This window comes from Trachemys scripta, chromosome 6 (assembly GCF_013100865.1).
Source record: "Trachemys scripta elegans isolate TJP31775 chromosome 6, CAS_Tse_1.0, whole genome shotgun sequence".
In the NCBI taxonomy this organism is placed as follows: Eukaryota; Metazoa; Chordata; order Testudines; family Emydidae; genus Trachemys; species Trachemys scripta.
Genome location: NC_048303.1, coordinates 78,505,940 through 78,522,757, shown reverse-complemented (window position 1 = coordinate 78,522,757; position 16,818 = coordinate 78,505,940). Strand labels below are relative to the sequence as shown.

The 16,818-nt window shown below is 42.8% G+C and overlaps 2 protein-coding genes across 2 annotated transcripts in view; one reads left to right on the top strand and one right to left on the bottom strand.

Annotated features, from left to right (window-relative positions):
• LYRM7 (LYR motif containing 7) overlaps positions 1 to 8,998 on the bottom strand; it is a 22,931-nt gene extending 13,933 nt beyond the window's left edge. Inside the window, exon 1 of the mRNA XM_034774649.1 lies at positions 8,739 to 8,998. Within this exon, the coding sequence (XP_034630540.1) occupies positions 8,739 to 8,756 (18 nt within the window). The 5' untranslated portion in view covers positions 8,757 to 8,998. The remainder of the gene's footprint in view (positions 1 to 8,738) is intronic.
• A 2,237-nt stretch (positions 8,999 to 11,235) lies between these two features.
• Positions 11,236 to 16,517, top strand: HINT1 (histidine triad nucleotide binding protein 1). Its single transcript, XM_034774366.1, has 3 exons — positions 11,236 to 11,390; positions 14,314 to 14,418; positions 16,189 to 16,517. Exons 1-3 carry the CDS (start codon positions 11,280 to 11,282, stop codon positions 16,351 to 16,353), a joined length of 381 nt encoding a protein of 126 aa, XP_034630257.1. The 5' UTR covers positions 11,236 to 11,279; the 3' UTR covers positions 16,354 to 16,517.
• The last annotated feature ends 301 nt before the right edge of the window (positions 16,518 to 16,818 follow it).

Below are 16,818 nucleotides of genomic sequence, written 5' to 3'. Positions count from 1 at the left end.
GTGAGGGGGCAGGGGGGGGGGGGGGGGGGGGGCCTGGGGCCGGCGGGGCCGAGCGCCAGGGGCCGAGCGCCGGGGACCGGCGGGGCCTGGGGGGCCGAGCGCCGGTGGGGTCTGGGGCCGGCGGGGCCAAGCGCCAGCAATGCCAAGCGCCGGGGGCACCGGCGGTGCCAGGGGCGCCGAGTGCCGGCGGTGCCAGGGGGCCGGGCCGGGGGGGTGCTGAGCGGGCCGGGGGCCCGGGGACCAGCAGCGCTGGGTGGGCTGGGGGTGCCCGGAGCCGGCACCCCAGGGCCCGAGCCGACCCAAGCTGGAGGCCGGGGGGGCCAGACTGGGCCGCGCCTCCCCCCCCCCCACACCCTCCCTTACCTGCTTCAGGCTTCCCGCGAATCAAATGTTCGCGGGAAGCAGGGGAGGGGGCGGGGCTGGGGGCCGGGCCCGTGGACTGTCCTCCTTTTGGAGGCTGAAAATATGGTAACCCTAACTTTGACACTATTGGTTTGCAAAAGCACTGCCAAAGGATTAGAATTACAATTTTCTTGAAGTGATTTTAAGGGGATATGGAAATACTTTTATAATTTAAGTAATAACAGTCTTTCCTGTTAAACACCAGGTTGCTTAGATAGACTATTTATTCCTGAAAAGGAGACATAAGTTAACCGTAATAAACAGAGAAAGTGTGGGCTTTGAGTTTAAGATTCTTAATAATTAATTTGCCTGTGTTAAGTCTGCTCCTTGAATGGCTTCTTTTAAGTTAAAAACCTTCTTCAGTTTCACAGGACTTAGTTAAGATCACTTACCTCTGTCCAATTAGGTAATCCATAATTTAAAAAAAACAAAACAAACCAAAAAACCCCTAACAAAACGAATTCACCAACCCTTAGACAAAGGAATTTCATTTCTATACACTGCACAGCATCTATGCACTGTTTTATTTTATCTATATTATACCAATGATTTAGATAATGGCATAGAGAGTATACTTAAAGTTTATGGACGATAACACGCTAGGAGGGGTTGTAAGTGCTTTGGAGGATCAGATTAAAATTCAAAATGATCTGGACAAACTGGAGAAATGGTCTGAAGTAAATAGGATGAAATTCAATAAGGACAAATGCAAAGCACTTCACTTAGGAAGAAACAATCACAGTTGCACACATACAAAATGTGTAAGAAGGGATCTGGGGGTCAGAGTGGATCACAAGTCAACCGTGTAACACTGTTGCAAAAAAAAAAGCAAACATCATTCTGGGATCTATTAGCAGGAGTATTGTAAACAAGACACGGGAAGTAATTCTTCTGCTCTATTCTGCGCTGATTAGGCCTCAACTGGAGTATTATGTCCAATTCTGGGCACCACATTTCAGGAAAGATGTGGACAAATTGGAGAAAGTCCAGAGAAGAGCAACAAAAATGATTAAAGGTCTAGAAAACATGATCTATGGGGGAAGAGTGAAAAAATTGGGTTTGTTTAGTCTGGAGAAGAGAAGACTGAAAGAGGACATGATAACAGTTTTCAACTACATAAAAGGTTGTTACAAGGAGGAGGGAGAAAAATTATTCTTCTTAACCGCCGAGGATAGGACAAGAAGCAATGGGCTTAAATTGCAGCAAGGGCACTTTAGGTTGGACATTAGGAAAAACTTCCTGTCAGAGTGGTTAAGCACTGGAATAAATCGCCTAGGGAGGTTGTGGAATATCCATCATTGGGGATTTTTAAGATCAGGTTGGACAAACACCTATCAGGGATGGTCTAGATAATACTTAGTCTTGCCTTGAGTGCAGGGGACTGGACTAGATGATCGCTTGAGGTCCCTTCCAGTTCTATGGTTACTTTGGTTTTATTTTAGCTACTGATAAAAACTCTCCACTAAGAGATATACAGTAGAGATTGTGTCTGAAGTAACCATTATTTACTGCTTGATTTGTCTCTCTCTTTTTCCTTTCTTTAATAAGTCATAGTTAATAGTTATGATTACTTTGCTCATCTTTAATCATGGTGTCCCTTAAGGCCTGGCAAGAACACATCTGACTAAAATTGGAGGGAGGGGGAAAGTCACATATCTGAATTGGCATAAAATGAGACATTTAAAATTTGGCTTGTGGTTTATTGTTTCTCTAGGCTATACATTTTTAAAAATTTTTGAGATAAAATTACATAGCATCAGCACTGCTTTCTACCACACAAATGAGCTTACTATCTTCAAAACAGAGTCTTATTAGAATCACATAGAATTTTGAGTCAGTGATATATAGGAGGTGAAACCAAATGAACTGTTCCCCCAGTATTTCCATCAAACTGTCTCTTCTCTGGGTTAACATTTTCTCAAGCAAGTAATATATTGTCATCCCTTTATATATTTTTCTCTTATCTTATTTGTCATGTAGATTTCAACATTTAGTACCTCAATCTATAGCTTGGAGACCTTTGTGTCAACCCCGTTGGGGAAATTCCACAAATAAATCACCACCTTGAATCAGACATAGTTACAGAGATGGAGGGAGATGTGGTATGGAACAGAAGGTTTGTTATTACTGTTTATTATTTACTGAGTGTTGATAATGTTCTTGATACTGCACAGATGACCTAAAGACCTTAGTTGTTGAAGTATTTGAAATACTATATTTTCTAAAATGAAGGGTTCAAATCCCAGAAAAGTCAAGTCAACCCTTCATTCTTCCAAGGTAGATAAACTTCTACTTCTCTGCTCTTGTTTTTCTACTCCCTCTCAGCCCCTCTTCCATTCTGCCAATAAATCCTCACTCACTGCCTCTTTATAATCCTCTGATTCCCACCTTTATGCCTTTTTAAATACTGGCCATTGCACCTGAACACTCACTTTGCACTACTGTACCTAGTGTCCTCTCTGTCTTAAAAATAATTCTTCTCTTGAGACCAGAAGTGCTAGCCCATGTCAGTAAAAATGTTACTCACCCATTAAATGTAAGCAAAAATCCCTTCAAACTCTACACTCTCCAAAATCACTGCCTGTCGGATTTACATTTATGTTTAGTTTGTAAATGCCACAGCAATGTAATCCTGAGTAAACTGAGCACCACGCAGTTTATGTGCACGTAGACTTTTCAAATGAAATGCTAAAAACTCAGGTCTTGTTTGTTCTATGATGTTGAAGTTTCCACAGCATATTCTGCACCCTAGTGTCTTTAGCATTCTGGTCTACAGTTGCATTTATCAATGTTGATAAATGCAAAGTAATGCACATTGGAAAACATAGTTCCAACTATACATATAAAATGATGGGATCTAAATTAATTATTACCATTCAAGAAAGATCTTGGAGTCATTGTGAACAGTTCTCTGAAAACATCCACTCAATGTGCAGCGGCAGTCAAAAAAGCTAACAGAATGTTGGGAATCATTAATAAATGGATAGATAAGAAGACCGAAAATATCATATTGCCTGCATATAAATCCATGGTACACCCACATCTTGACTACTGAAAGCAGATGTGGTCGCTCCATCTCAAAGAAAGTTATATTGGAATTAGAAAAGGTTCAGAAAAAGGCAACAAAAATTATTAGGGGTACAGAACAGCTGCCATATTAATCTGAGGAGAGATTAATAAGACTGGGACTTTTCAGCTTGGAAAAGAGTCGACTAAGGGGGGATATGATAGAAGTCTATAAAATCAGGACTCGTGTGGAGAAGGCAAATGCAAAGGATGGGCTCCACCTAAACCAAAGTGGATCCAGACTGCTGGTACTTAACATTAAAAAGGTTGCAGAGCAGTTTTTAAACTAAGAGATGGGGGAAAGCTGATTGCTGCAGTGGAGCATGTGGATCGGACAGAGACTTCTCTTAGAGGAGAGTCTATTGATAGAGATTCTCTAGGTTTTAGTCAGGAGGAGAGGATGGAAGAGAACATAGTATGGGCCAGATCAGACGAGAAAACAGTCACATAAAAAAGAATGACACATCAGAAAAGGGCAGACAAATAAACAGTGACAAGTTTTTAAAGTGCTTGTACACAAATTCTAGAAGTCTAAATAATAAAATGAGTGAACTAGAGTGTCTTGTGTTAAAGGAGGATGTTGATATAAGAGGCATCACACCTGGTGGAGCGGGGACAATCAATGGGACACAATCATTCCGGGGTACAAAATATATCGGAAGGACATAACAGGTTGGGGGGGGGGGGCGTGGAGTGGCACTATATGTGAAAGAAAATGTAGAATCAAATGAAGTAAAAATCTTAAATGAATCGATATGTTCCGTAGAATCTCTATGAATAGTAATTCCATCCTTTAATAAAAATATAACAGAAGGGATCTATTATCGACCACTTGACCAGGACAGTGATAGGACGATGAAATGCTAAGGGAGATTAGAGAGGCTATCAAAATAAAGAACTCAATAATAGTGGGGGCTTTCAATTATCCCCATATTGACTGGGTACATGTCACCTCAGGACAAAATGCAGAGATAAAATTTCTCGATACTTTAAATGACTCCTTCTTGGAGCAGCTGGTACAGGAACCCACAAGGGGAGAGACAATTCTCGATTTAGTCCTGAGTGGAGCACAGGATCTGGTCCAAGAGGTAACTATAACAGGATCGCTTGGAAATAGTGACCATAATATAATAACATTAAACATTCATGTGGTGGGAAGAACACCTCAACAGCCCAACACTGGCATTTAATTTCAGAAAGGGGAACTATGCAAAAAATGAGGAGGTTAGTTAAACAGAAATTAAAAGGTATAGTGACTAAAGTGAAATCCCTGCAAGCTGCATGAACACTTTTTAAAGACACCATAATAGAGGCCCAACTTAAATGTATACCCCAAATTAAAAAACACAGTAAAAGAACTAACAAAGAGCCACCGTGGCTTAACAACCATGTAAAAGAAGCAGTGAGAGATAAAAGGCATCTTTTAAAAAGTGGAAGTCAAATCCTGGTGAGGTAAATAGAAAGGAGCATAAACACTGCCAAATTAAGTGTAAAAATGTAATAAGAATAGCCAAAAAGGAGTCTGAAGAACAGCTAGCCAAAACCTCAAAAGGTAATAACAAAATGTTTTTTAAGTACATCAGAAGCAGGAAGCCTGCTAAACAGCCAGTAGGGCCCCTGGATGATCGAGATACAAAAGGAGCACTTAAAGACGATAAAGTCATTGCGGAGAAACTAAATTAAATCTTTGCTTCAGTCTTCATGGCTGAGGATGTTAGGGAGATTCCCAAACCTGAACCGTCCTCCATAGGTGACAAATCTGAGGACTTGTCACAGATTGAAGTGTCACTAGAGAAGGTTTTGGAATTAATTGATAAACTTAACAGTAACAAATATCAGGGGGTAGCCGTGTTAGTCTGTATCTACAAAAACAACAAAGAGTCTGGTGGCACCTTAAAGACTAACAGATTTATTTGGGCATAAGCTTTCGTGAGTAAAAACCTCACTTCTTCGGAAGTTTTTTACTCACGAAAGCTTATGCCCAAATAAATCTGTTAGTCTTTAAGGTGCCACCAGACTCTTTGTTGTTTTTAACAGTAACAAGTCACTGGGACCAGATGGCATTCACCCAAGAGTTCTGAAAGAACTCAAATGGGAAATTGCGGCACTATTAACTATGGTTTGTAACCTGTCCTTTAAATCAGCTTCTGTACCCAATGACTGGAAGATAGCTAATGTAACACCAATATTTAAAAAGGGCTCTAGAGGTGATCCCGGCAATTACAGACCGGTAAGTCTAACGTCAGTATCTGGCAAATTATTTGAAACCATAGTAAAGAGTAAAATTGTCAGACACAAAGAAGAACATAAATTGTTGGGAAAAAGTCAACATTGTTTCTGTAAAGGGAAATCATGTCTTACTAATCTATCAGAGTTCTTTGAAGGGGTTAACAAACACGTGGACAAGGGGGATCCAGTGGACATAGAGTACTTAGATTTCCAGAAAGCCTATGACAAGGTCCCTCACCAAAGGCTCTTATGTAAATTAAGCTGTCATGGGATAAGAGGGAAAATCCTTTCATGGATTGAGAACTGGTTAAAAGACGGGGAACAAAGGGTAGGAATAAATGGTAAATTTTCAGAATGGAGAGGGGTAACTAGTGGTGTTCCCCCAAGGGTCAGTCCAAGGACCAATCCTATTCAACTTATTCATAAATGATCTGGAGAAAGGGGTAAACAGTGAGGTGGCAAAGTTTGCAGATGATACTAAACTGCTCAAGATAGTTAAGACCAAAGCAGACTGTGAAGAATTTCAAAAAGATCTCACAAAACTAAGTGATTGGGCAACAAAATGTCAAATGAAATTTAATGTGGATGTAAAGTAATGCACATTGGGAAAAATAACCCCTACGATACATACAATATGATGGGGGCTAATTTAGCTACAACTAATCAGGAAAGAGATCTTGGATAGTTCTCTGAAGACGTCCACGCAGTGTGCAGCGGCAGTCAAAAAAGCAAACAGGATGTTAAGAATCATTAAAAAGGGGATAGGAATAAGACGGAGACTATCTTATTGCCCTTATATAAATCCATGGTATGCCCACATCTTGAATACTGAGTAGAGATGTGGTCTCATCTCAAAAAAGATAAACTGGCATTAGAAAAGGTTCAGAGAAAGGGCAACTAAAATGATTAGGGGTTTGGAACTAGTCCCATATGTGGAGAGATTAAAGAGGCTAGGACTTTTTGGCTTGGAAAAGAGGAGACTAAGGGGGGATATGATACAGGTATATAAAATCATGAATGGTGTGGAGAAAGTGAATTAGGAAAAGTTATTTACTTGTTCCCATAATATAAGAACTAGGGGCCACCAAATGAAATTAATGGGCAGCAGGTTTAAAACAAATAAAAGGAAGTTCTTTTTCACACAGCACACAGTCAACCTGTGGAATTCCTTGCTTGAGGAGGTTGTGAAGGCTAGGACTATAACAGGGTTTAAAAGAGAACTAGATAAATTCATGGAGGTTAAGCCCATTAATGGCTATTAGCCAGGATCAGTAAGGAATGGTGTCCCTAGCCTCTGTCAGAGGGTGGAGATGGATGGCAGGAGAGAGATCACTTGATCATTACCTGTTAGGTTCACTCCCTCTGGGGTACCTAGCATTGGCCACTGGCGGTAGACAGGATACAGGGCTGGATGGACCTTTGGTCTGACCCAGTATGGCCATTCTTATGTTCTTAAATAAGGAAGTGTTATTTACTCCTTCTCATAACACAAGAACTAAGGGTCATCAAATGAAATTAAAAGGCAGAAGGTTTAAGACAAACAAAAGGAAGTATTTTTTCACACAATGCACAGTCAACCTGTGGAACTCTTTGCCAGAGAACATTGTGAAGGCCAAGACTATAATAAGGTTAAAAAAAAACAAAAAACCTAGATAAATTCATGGACGATAGGTCCATCATTGATGGACCGTGTTTGCCAGAAGCTGGGAATGGGTGACAGGGGATGGATCACTTGATGATTTCCTCTTCTGTTCATTCCCTATTGGGCACCTGGCACTGGCCACTGTTGGAAGACAGGATACAGGGCTAGATGGACCTTTGGTCTGTCCCAGTATGGCTGTTCTTATGTACAGTACAAAAGAAAGTAGTTTGTTGATTTTCCTTCAATTGGCCTCAGCCTTGCACCTTCCTGACTTCTGTCTGTCATTTAATAAAATATGCCAAATAATTTAAAAACAACAAAAGGAAAATATATCCCTTCTTTAAATACTTTCACAAGAAAAGGAACTATATTAATTCCAGCTCATCAAGGCAGGACCTATCTTTATATATTTTCTCTATTTTTTCTGATGTCACTTTCATGGCTGACACATAACAGATTACAGAAAAGGCTGAGATGTGTGTCTTGACTTCCTTTCCCCCCACACCACGATTCTCTCTCCCATTCAAAAATATCCTGAATTTTAATTCACTTTAAATGAATTCTGAAAACAGCGGTGTTGTTTTTCATATGTGTGTATGTGTGCACAGAGTTACTCAAAGATTTGGTCCCACCTGTCTATATTTCTTTTAGCTTATATGATGCCATTTCACTAACTGTGACTGCTGAAGCCAAGGCTGCACCAAGAGTCAGGAAATGAGTGAGAGAGACCTGAGGGCCTCTGCCATCTCCCAACAGCCCAAGTCTCAGGGCTTGTCTTCCTCACTAAATCGGCGCTGCTGCGATTGATACAGCGGCATCAAGTTAGCAGCTCTGGTGAAGATGTGGTAAATCAATGGGAGAGCGCTCTCCCATCAACATAATGAATCCGTCTCAACGAGCGGCAGAAGCTAAGTCAACAGGAAAGCGTCACCCTCTGACATAGCACTGTATAGACACTGCATTAAGTCGATGTAAGTTATGTTGATGGGGGGCGGGGCGGTTACACCCCAGAGTGACATAAGTTATGTTGACTTAAGTTGTAGTGTAGACAAGGCCTCAGGCTTGTAGGCACAGGATAAGCAGCACTGGTGCAGCCCGCGGCACCTGCAGCACCCACAACTTCTCCAGCATGGGGAGTCGGTGATCTGAAGGCAGGCTTGAGAAATCAAGTTCAGGACCCCGCCCTGCCCCAAGGTCCCCCATCCTCGCAGTGCGCTGGAGGCCGCAGGTACGTAGGGCGAGGGAAGATCACGGGCCTCGCCAATCCTTGTGGGGCGGGGCATAAAACGGCCCCAAGCCCGCTTCTGGGCTCGCCGCAGCCAGACCCTGCCCTACGCAGTCTGTCACGGACTGTGCTCATGCTCAGCAAGCGGGGCATCGCGCATGCGCGCTCACTCACCTCCGCCCGACTCCCCATCGCCACAGCAGCTTCCCCGCCACACGCAGCAGGCCGGCGGAACCACGCTCATGCGGAGCCAATCGGAAGGTCACATTCCAGCCCCGGTAGCGTCTCAGCGCCTCCCCTAGGGAACGTTACTGGACGTGCCTGCGCCGAACTTTTCCCTGCGCTCCACTAGTGGCGGCAAGGCTACTTCCGGGTGCAGCGGCCATTTGTGCCCGATAGAGCCGTGTCCCTTGAACACTGGTTCCGGACAGGACGGTGCCCCCGGAGCCGTGAGAGCGGGGAAACTAGAGGGTGTAGCTAGGCTGCAATAAGGAGAAAGAAACGTGATTGGCTAATAAGTTTCCCCTGTTCCAGCCTATGGGTACCTAGGGTGCCTTACGCGCGTGGTGCTGCTGGGCTCTCTGTTCAGGCCCTGGGGGTTGGGGGCTGCCCTACTAACACGTGCAAGGCAGAGTCTGGGCCCCCGCAGCGCTGTGTCAGGGATGCCCTGGCTACCCAACTCCAACCCCCTAGGCGGCAGCAGGAGGGGCCCAGCATGAAATTGCCAAAAACAAAACAAAACAAACCCATGAGATTTAAACATCGTGGCTGTTGGGTGTAGCCAGGCTGAGGCTGCCCTCTGAAAGTATGAGGGTTAGAAAGCTACATTTCTCCCCTAACCACATGCCTCCAGGAGTTTGGGTTTGTGCAAGCACAGGAGTTTGCCCATGCAGAGCCAGTTGCCAGATTGGGGCTTATAAAATCAGTTAATACCAATTGTCATGGGGCTGGTTTTTATTATGTGGACACCTCTCCACTAGAAAGAGAAGTGAGACTGACAGCTCATGGATCATCAAACAATCATAAAATGATAGCAATTATGGGGTGCTAGCAACTGCACTAGATACAGATCAGTGACTGAGAGGTAGAAAGCTCTGTCGTGCACTCCACGCCTGGGGACTGGTTTTGCAATGAAAGTTGGAGTTACATCCAGCTGCGAGAGCCCTAACTGCGAGACTGTTCTTCTTTGTCATGTCCCCTGTTTGACCAAAAGTTTGTGTTTGATTCTGTTATTAAACTTGAGTCTTTGAAATAAAATAAATCTTAATTTGTGAAATACATACATACATACATCGCTCAGTCTTAACATTGGCTATAGGTAGGACTATTTGCTCCTTACAATTAACACTCAAGAAGCAAGTTCTTTATGGTGGCAACTAAATATTGCCTTGCCAAATGCACCACATACAGACACATGACTGGCAATCATTGTCAAAAAGAACAGGAGTACTTGTGGCACCTTAGAGACTAACAAATTTATTTGAGCATAAGCTTTCGTGGGCTACAGCCCACTTCTTCGGAGCTCAAAATGTCAAAATGCTCTTTCAAAGCCTCTCTGATTCAAATAGCCGATGCAGTGACTGTGGATGTGCTCAGTCGACACAAGGAGCGTCGTGTGAATATATCCACCGATGCTATTAAAACAACTTACCGTCATTGACAAAACTTAAATTGACTTAACTCTGTAGCATACATATGGCCTTACCCTGCTCAGAACAGGCAGAACTGCTGTGAGTCTGCTTAGCAAGAGGAAGTGTGCACAGAGGACGGATATATTTTGCAGTTATGGACATGCAGGGAAGTTTTGGGGGCAGTGCAAGGGCAGTTGGGTAGGCTCAGTTGCTCCATAGATATGCAGATAAACCATCCATTTACTTCTATTGAGCAGGAGCTCCAGAAACTACCAGATCTTCCCTCTACATTCCACAGAACAATACGTGGCCAGGCCTCTCAGTTTGTGTGCTGATTCCTAGGGTGAGAGCTTTTGGGATAAACCATGTCTGCTTTACTCCTGGGATAAACCATGTCTGCTTTACTCCTGTGAATAATCACTGAAGTCAATTACATCAGTGGGGGGTCTGTATGAGCACAGGGATCCACTGCCATAGAGTCAGATTCAGGAGTGGGGCCTTTCCATATTCTACTTTTGCTCTCCTCCCATTGATACCAGTGGCAGTGGCACTGTAGATTGAAAAGCAGCACATAATCCATGGGCTACAATTAAATATGCAGTTCCCTTGCCTTGTCACAGAATGAATGGGCCACTTCTGGTTAAAAAAACACACTGACAACCCCAAACCCACCAGGAACCACCGGCGTAACAAAGTATCGGAACTATTCACATTTGTTTGGCGAAAGCTTATTTTAAGACAACCTAAGACCTGACCCTGCAATGTGAATAACTACTCACGGGATCAGTCCCGCCCCATCACAAATGGGAGTAAATGTCTGCAGAACCAGCCCCTACACTTGGGGGCCGATTTCACCGGACAATGTTTAATGGCAATGACAGAGCGCAGCAGCAAGGCAAGAAGCCCCCGCCTGTCCCTTTAACTCCGTGCCCAACAGGGCGGGGACAGGTTGATGGGCAGGCGAGAGCACCAATGCCGTGGGCTGAAGCCGGCGGAGCCCTCCCAGGGGGCAGGTCACCCCCACGCCAGTGCGCGCGCGGGCGGGCGGGCTCAGCACGCAGGGGGCTGAGCCGAGCCGGCAGCGATGGCGGACGAGATCCGTAAGGCGCAGGCCGCCCGGCCCGGAGGCGAAACCATCTTCGGGAAGATCATCCGCAAGGAGATCCCGGCCAAAATCATCTTCGAGGACGAGCAGGTGGGGGCTGCGTGCGCCGCGCTCGGGGCAGGCGGCAGCAACGGCTGCGGGCGCCCGCGCTTGCATGGGCGGGAGGCGGCTGCTACGTGGTGCCCTCCTCTGGCGGCAGCAGCTCCCCGGGGGCGCGGTGGGGGCGCCCGGCGTTGCACGCGGGGTGCTGGGCGGTGGCGCTCACCGGGCTGTCACGGACAGGCTGGGGGTCCATGTGCGTTCCTGTGGCGGGAGCTGTAACTGCAGGGCTCGCTGCGGGAGGAGAGAAAACGCGAGCTAAAGGCATGAACGGCACAATTGCTCTGTGGTGCATGCCAGAGCTCGCTGTTCTTCGGCCTCCCCGCTGGGGCAGTGGGCTAAAAACTGCTGCGATCCCCCCAGCTCGTCGCGGCGCTGTTGCTACGCTAACAGCCGCATCTTTTATAATAATCATTTATGGGAAAAGGGAAGCCTGGTTTTGATCCCATCCCTCCAAGTTGCACGGCTTCCCTGTTGGTGCAGCGCTGCTGCCAAACCCTGGATCACGGACCGCTTATTTTTGGTCACCACAGCTCCCTCTCCAGAGCATAAATAGAGAAGTGTAGCGGGCCATCTGAAACAAAAACCTTCTGGACCTTAATGGATCCTAGCTGATACAAGTAGTGCAATAAATAGTTGCGTCTGTTCCCTGGATCTTGTGTGATCCAGCCATTTTGCCCTCCCCCTAGTAGATTGCATTGCTTAACTATTAAAGAATAAATTTAGCTGCTCCTCCTTTAGCAAAAACAAACAAACAAAAAAACCCATAACAACCCAACAGACCCTGCAAGACAACAGTTTATCCTGGCATGGTAGTACTGCCAACACGTGGATCCAACACTGGATTATTGAGCTTCAATTATCTAAATTCTACTGTCTAAACAGAGAACATGTTTAACCACTCTTGTATTTTAAAAATCAAGACATAGGTGTGTCTGTCTGCAGCAGCATTGCATGAACTCTGATCTGGCATCTGGATCATGCCATATTTTGGCCACAAATCCAGAATTTGTACCATTAAAATAGGCAGCCATCTTGCTATGAGAAAGCTACCAAAATCCTAATTTGGCACTGGTACCTGTTGGATCTGGCTAATATTTGATGGCATGCCTCCTGATTTTGATTCCTGAAGTTAGGAAAAGTTGCATATTTACTAGAGCAACATAATAATCCAGTTCTTATATCTAGCAGTTTGAATCTGACTGGATCCACCTCAGGTTGACACTGAACATTGAAATCATTGCAAGCTGTGGTTGCTCTTTGCTTGTGAAAATCAGGTCCCGTATAAATGCAATGCAGAAGATGGGTTCTTATTGGAAAAATATACCATTTGTATGACTCTTATAGCTAATGACAGTTGAAGAGCCAATATCTTAATAGGTCAGGATAATATCACAGCTGTTGAAGGGAAAGTTCATTCTAGAACACTAAATGGTTTTGAAGTAGTTTCTAAAACAATTTCTGTGCTGCTGCTTTGCAACCAAGATGTGTATATAAGTGTATTTCTTTCTCTTTGTCCATGTGAAAGTTTCAAGAAACTTTGCCTCTAATCATGATAAACTGTAGAGGATATATTGCTGGAGTCAGTATAGTAAAATGAGTCTGCTTTTCAATTTGCCAGGTGAGTTGACAATAAATAACCCAGCATGAGAAATAGGGAGAAATCCAGTTTCCAGTCTTAAAACACTTTGGGACGCTTAAGTAATTATGTGATTATCATCTCTTACGTGATAAAAAGAGGAAACTTGTTATAACTTTTAGGGAATTAAAACTGCCCTTGCAGGATTAAAGGATGTTTCAGTGTAATCAGCTAATTCAGTGGTTTTCAACCTTTCCAGAGTACTGAACCCCTTTCAAGAGTCTGATTTATCTTTCGTACCCCAAATTTCACTTCATTTAATAACTACTTGCTTACAAAATCAGACATAAAAATACAAAAGTGTCACAGCGCACTATTACTGAAAAATATTTACTTTCTCATTTTTACCATATAATTATTTTCCAATTGATTCATTTTATAAATATTGTACTTACATTTCAGTGTGATACTTGAACCTGTTTTTCACTTACGAGCCTCGTCTGAAGCCACCTGAGTACAGTGCAGCCTGGTACATACTCAGAAAGCTAGTCTGAGCTGCTGCAGCTGCACTGCTATTTTTAGTGCACTAGCTCAGACAGAGCTAGCATATGGCTGTCTACCCATCCTGGGAAGCACTCTGCCAGCTACTAGGTAAAACATACCCTAAAGGCTTAAGAAAAAGCTTCTCTAGGTAGGGTTATTTTGTAAGTCCACTGTGGAGTCTGTTCCTCTGAAGGATCTGTCATTTTCTGATGACACATAGGATACTGGACTGATGCGGGATTGCAGTTCCAAAGAAAATAAAGATGTCATCTATGTTTCAGTGACACTACTTCCATTCATGTGATATCTGTTATAATAGTCTTTAAAATTGTGTAGAATAGTAGCAAATTGTAGTGATATATTTGCTCTTTGATATGAATGTACATAACTAATTCTACTAGTTATTAGGTACAGCCGTGAAAAGAATAAATTGCAAAGTTCATTGCTGAAAATTTGCTTTTTATTATTTAGAATGCTTTAGAAATAGTTGTAAGTAATTCCTGAAAATAAACTAACCAATGTTCTTGGTTCATACTAAAAACTGTTCTTTGTAGGCCTCTGTATGTGGGCATTTTGTGTGAATTTGAGTTAAAGTTTTCGTCTTATTGCTAACTACATTTTAAGGGATATCAAATAACCAGTGCTAATTTTGGAAAGTTATTGAAGTTACCATCTCAAATTCAGTATGTACCAGTAGGGGTGTGGGTAGTAATGAGATGTTCAGATTTATATATGGGGCTTATTTTCATCTAAAAAGTTAGTGCTTCAGCTCTTAATCATTTCTTTCTCCAGTGCCTTGCGTTCCATGACATTTCACCCCAAGCTCCAACGCATTTCCTAGTGGTTCCTAAGAAGCCTATTGTCCAATTATCTGAAGCCGAAGATTCAGATGAATCTGTAAGTATTGTGAAGTTTATTACATTATACTACATATAAATTCTATCTACACTGAATCTGCCATTATAACATATGAAAACTATTAGGTTTTTTAAGGCAGGAATCTTGTTTTATTTTCTGCCTGAAAGGTGCAGTGCATGCCTGTGGTGCTTTAATGCCAAGTTTAAATGTTATTACAACATAGCTTTAAAACAAAAGCTCTGAAAGTTAAAATATTAAATGACCAAAACACACTCACAAGATGCAGCGGCATGCTTAATAATTCATTGGCTGCTCTGAGACCACCTGACGTAGGACTATAAAACCTTCACTGGCAGATGTACCCTGTAATCGGTTCTGCCACACATTTTGTTGAATAAGTTATTACAATGTTGAGCTGGTGGAAGTTGGTACAAGTCTGCCTAAAAATAAAAAACAAACAACACCTTGGAATGGAGATATGTGCAATGAAAGGAGAAACAGTAGAGGAATATTATCAGCTTTGCATTGGCATCAGGTGTAACTTTCCATTCTGAATTGTTAGTCACTCAGCTAGAGAAATGCCTTCTCAATCTCCTGGTGGGCCATTATAATACCATAGAATCACAGAAGTGTAAGACTGGAAGGGACCTCAATAGATCATCTAATCTAGTCCCCTGCACTCAGGCAGAATTAAACATTATCAGGATCTTCCCAACAGGTGTTTGTCTAACCTGTTCTTTAAAACCTCCAATGATAGTAATTCCACAACCTGCCTAGATAACTTGTTCTAATGCTTGTGATAAAACAGCTTGATTGTTAATGCTTAAAGTGGTGTATTGGGGTAGGAGTGACTTTATTTTAAAATGAAAGAAATCCAAAGAAATGGAAGTCCAAATGTGAAATTTGTTCAGGTGAATCATGAGAGTGCTGTGTATTTAGTATTAGGAAGTTAACTGACACTTGATCAGAATGTTTTTTGTTCTTGACCCCTTTCGCACTATAAAGAGCTACAGGCAGAATCACCTTTTCTGGAACCCTGGCTCAGCACTACATTTCGTAACTTACAGTGGGCATAGATTGTAGTCTCATTAGGGCAGTAACTTTTCATTTCTTCTTTTTAACTTTTGTAGTTGCTAGAATGCCACTTTCTCCTTTTTAGGAATTTGAACAGCATCTATTGTATCTTGGTTGCTATTGCAGTACAAATAACTAATAGTCAACGAAAAATATTATGTAGCTTTAGAAATGCATGTCTCCAGTACAGAAATATTGCTTTTGTTTTGAAATATATTCTAATGTCCATCCTTCTGTTCTACACTAGATAATACTTGTTCTAGTATGGAAAATAAGGGTTTGTGGCATCTTGTATTGGAGTGAATTGTTAGGGTTGGCAAGAGGTGCCTGAAATGATAAGAACTAGAAGGTCTCATCTGTCTTGAAAATCGGGCCCCAAGTCTTTGTGAACATATACTAGATAAGTCAACTTTCTTTTTAATTGGATTTTTCTTCATTGCCTAAGGAATGAAAAGGGCCTAATCCTGAGAGGTGCTGGCTGGCTGTGACTTCCATTGGCTGGAACTTGCCTCCGCCTCCACCCCCCCCCCCCCCCCGACTTTTTTAAAGACATTTTATAAATAAGATTCTTGATCTTATATGCAATTTCATTTCACTGTAGTTTTTAAAATTTACTTGGAGGATTTTTTTTACCAGTTGTTCCACATAACTGATAAACTTATTGTTCTTCAAATTACTCACAATTGTTTTTGTGGTTGATTTTTCTCTCTCTCCCTTCCCTTTTAATCCTTTCAGCTTCTTGGGCATTTAATGATTGTTGGCAAGAAGTGTGCTGCTGAATTGGGCCTGACCAAGGGATACCGAATGGTCGTGAATGAAGGGCCAGACGGTGGGCAATCTGTCTATCATGTACATCTCCATGTTCTTGGTGGACGTCAGTTGGGCTGGCCTCCTGGCTAAGTTTCAGCAAGAATCACCATTCTATGTGGAAATGATCCCTGCATAGATTTAATACGTTGCCCAAGAATCCAACTACTGTTAACATGTTCAATCACCCTTTTCTGAAAAGGGCAATAAAAGTTTTCAACAATGCTCACACAATAAAGTTATAGCATATAACATCATCTCTGTGGGGGGGTTTTTTCTTCCTGTTTTTGCTTACAAAACTGCTTCCATCAATGTCTTTCCTGAATGTGAATATGTAATAATGCTTACACTGCATTCACTAACTTGCTTCACTGAATGTGGCGAACTGTGTGATAAGGGAGGATATGAAGAAAGAGATTTGTTTAGCACATCCAGTCTTTAATATCTCATCAAGAGCCTACCTCTTCACAGTTTTCTGAACACTGTAGGAACAATACACACAGAGGCAGGGCAGGTTGGCACTAAAACTGAGAAATGTCTAAATGATGTCTGAGGTTA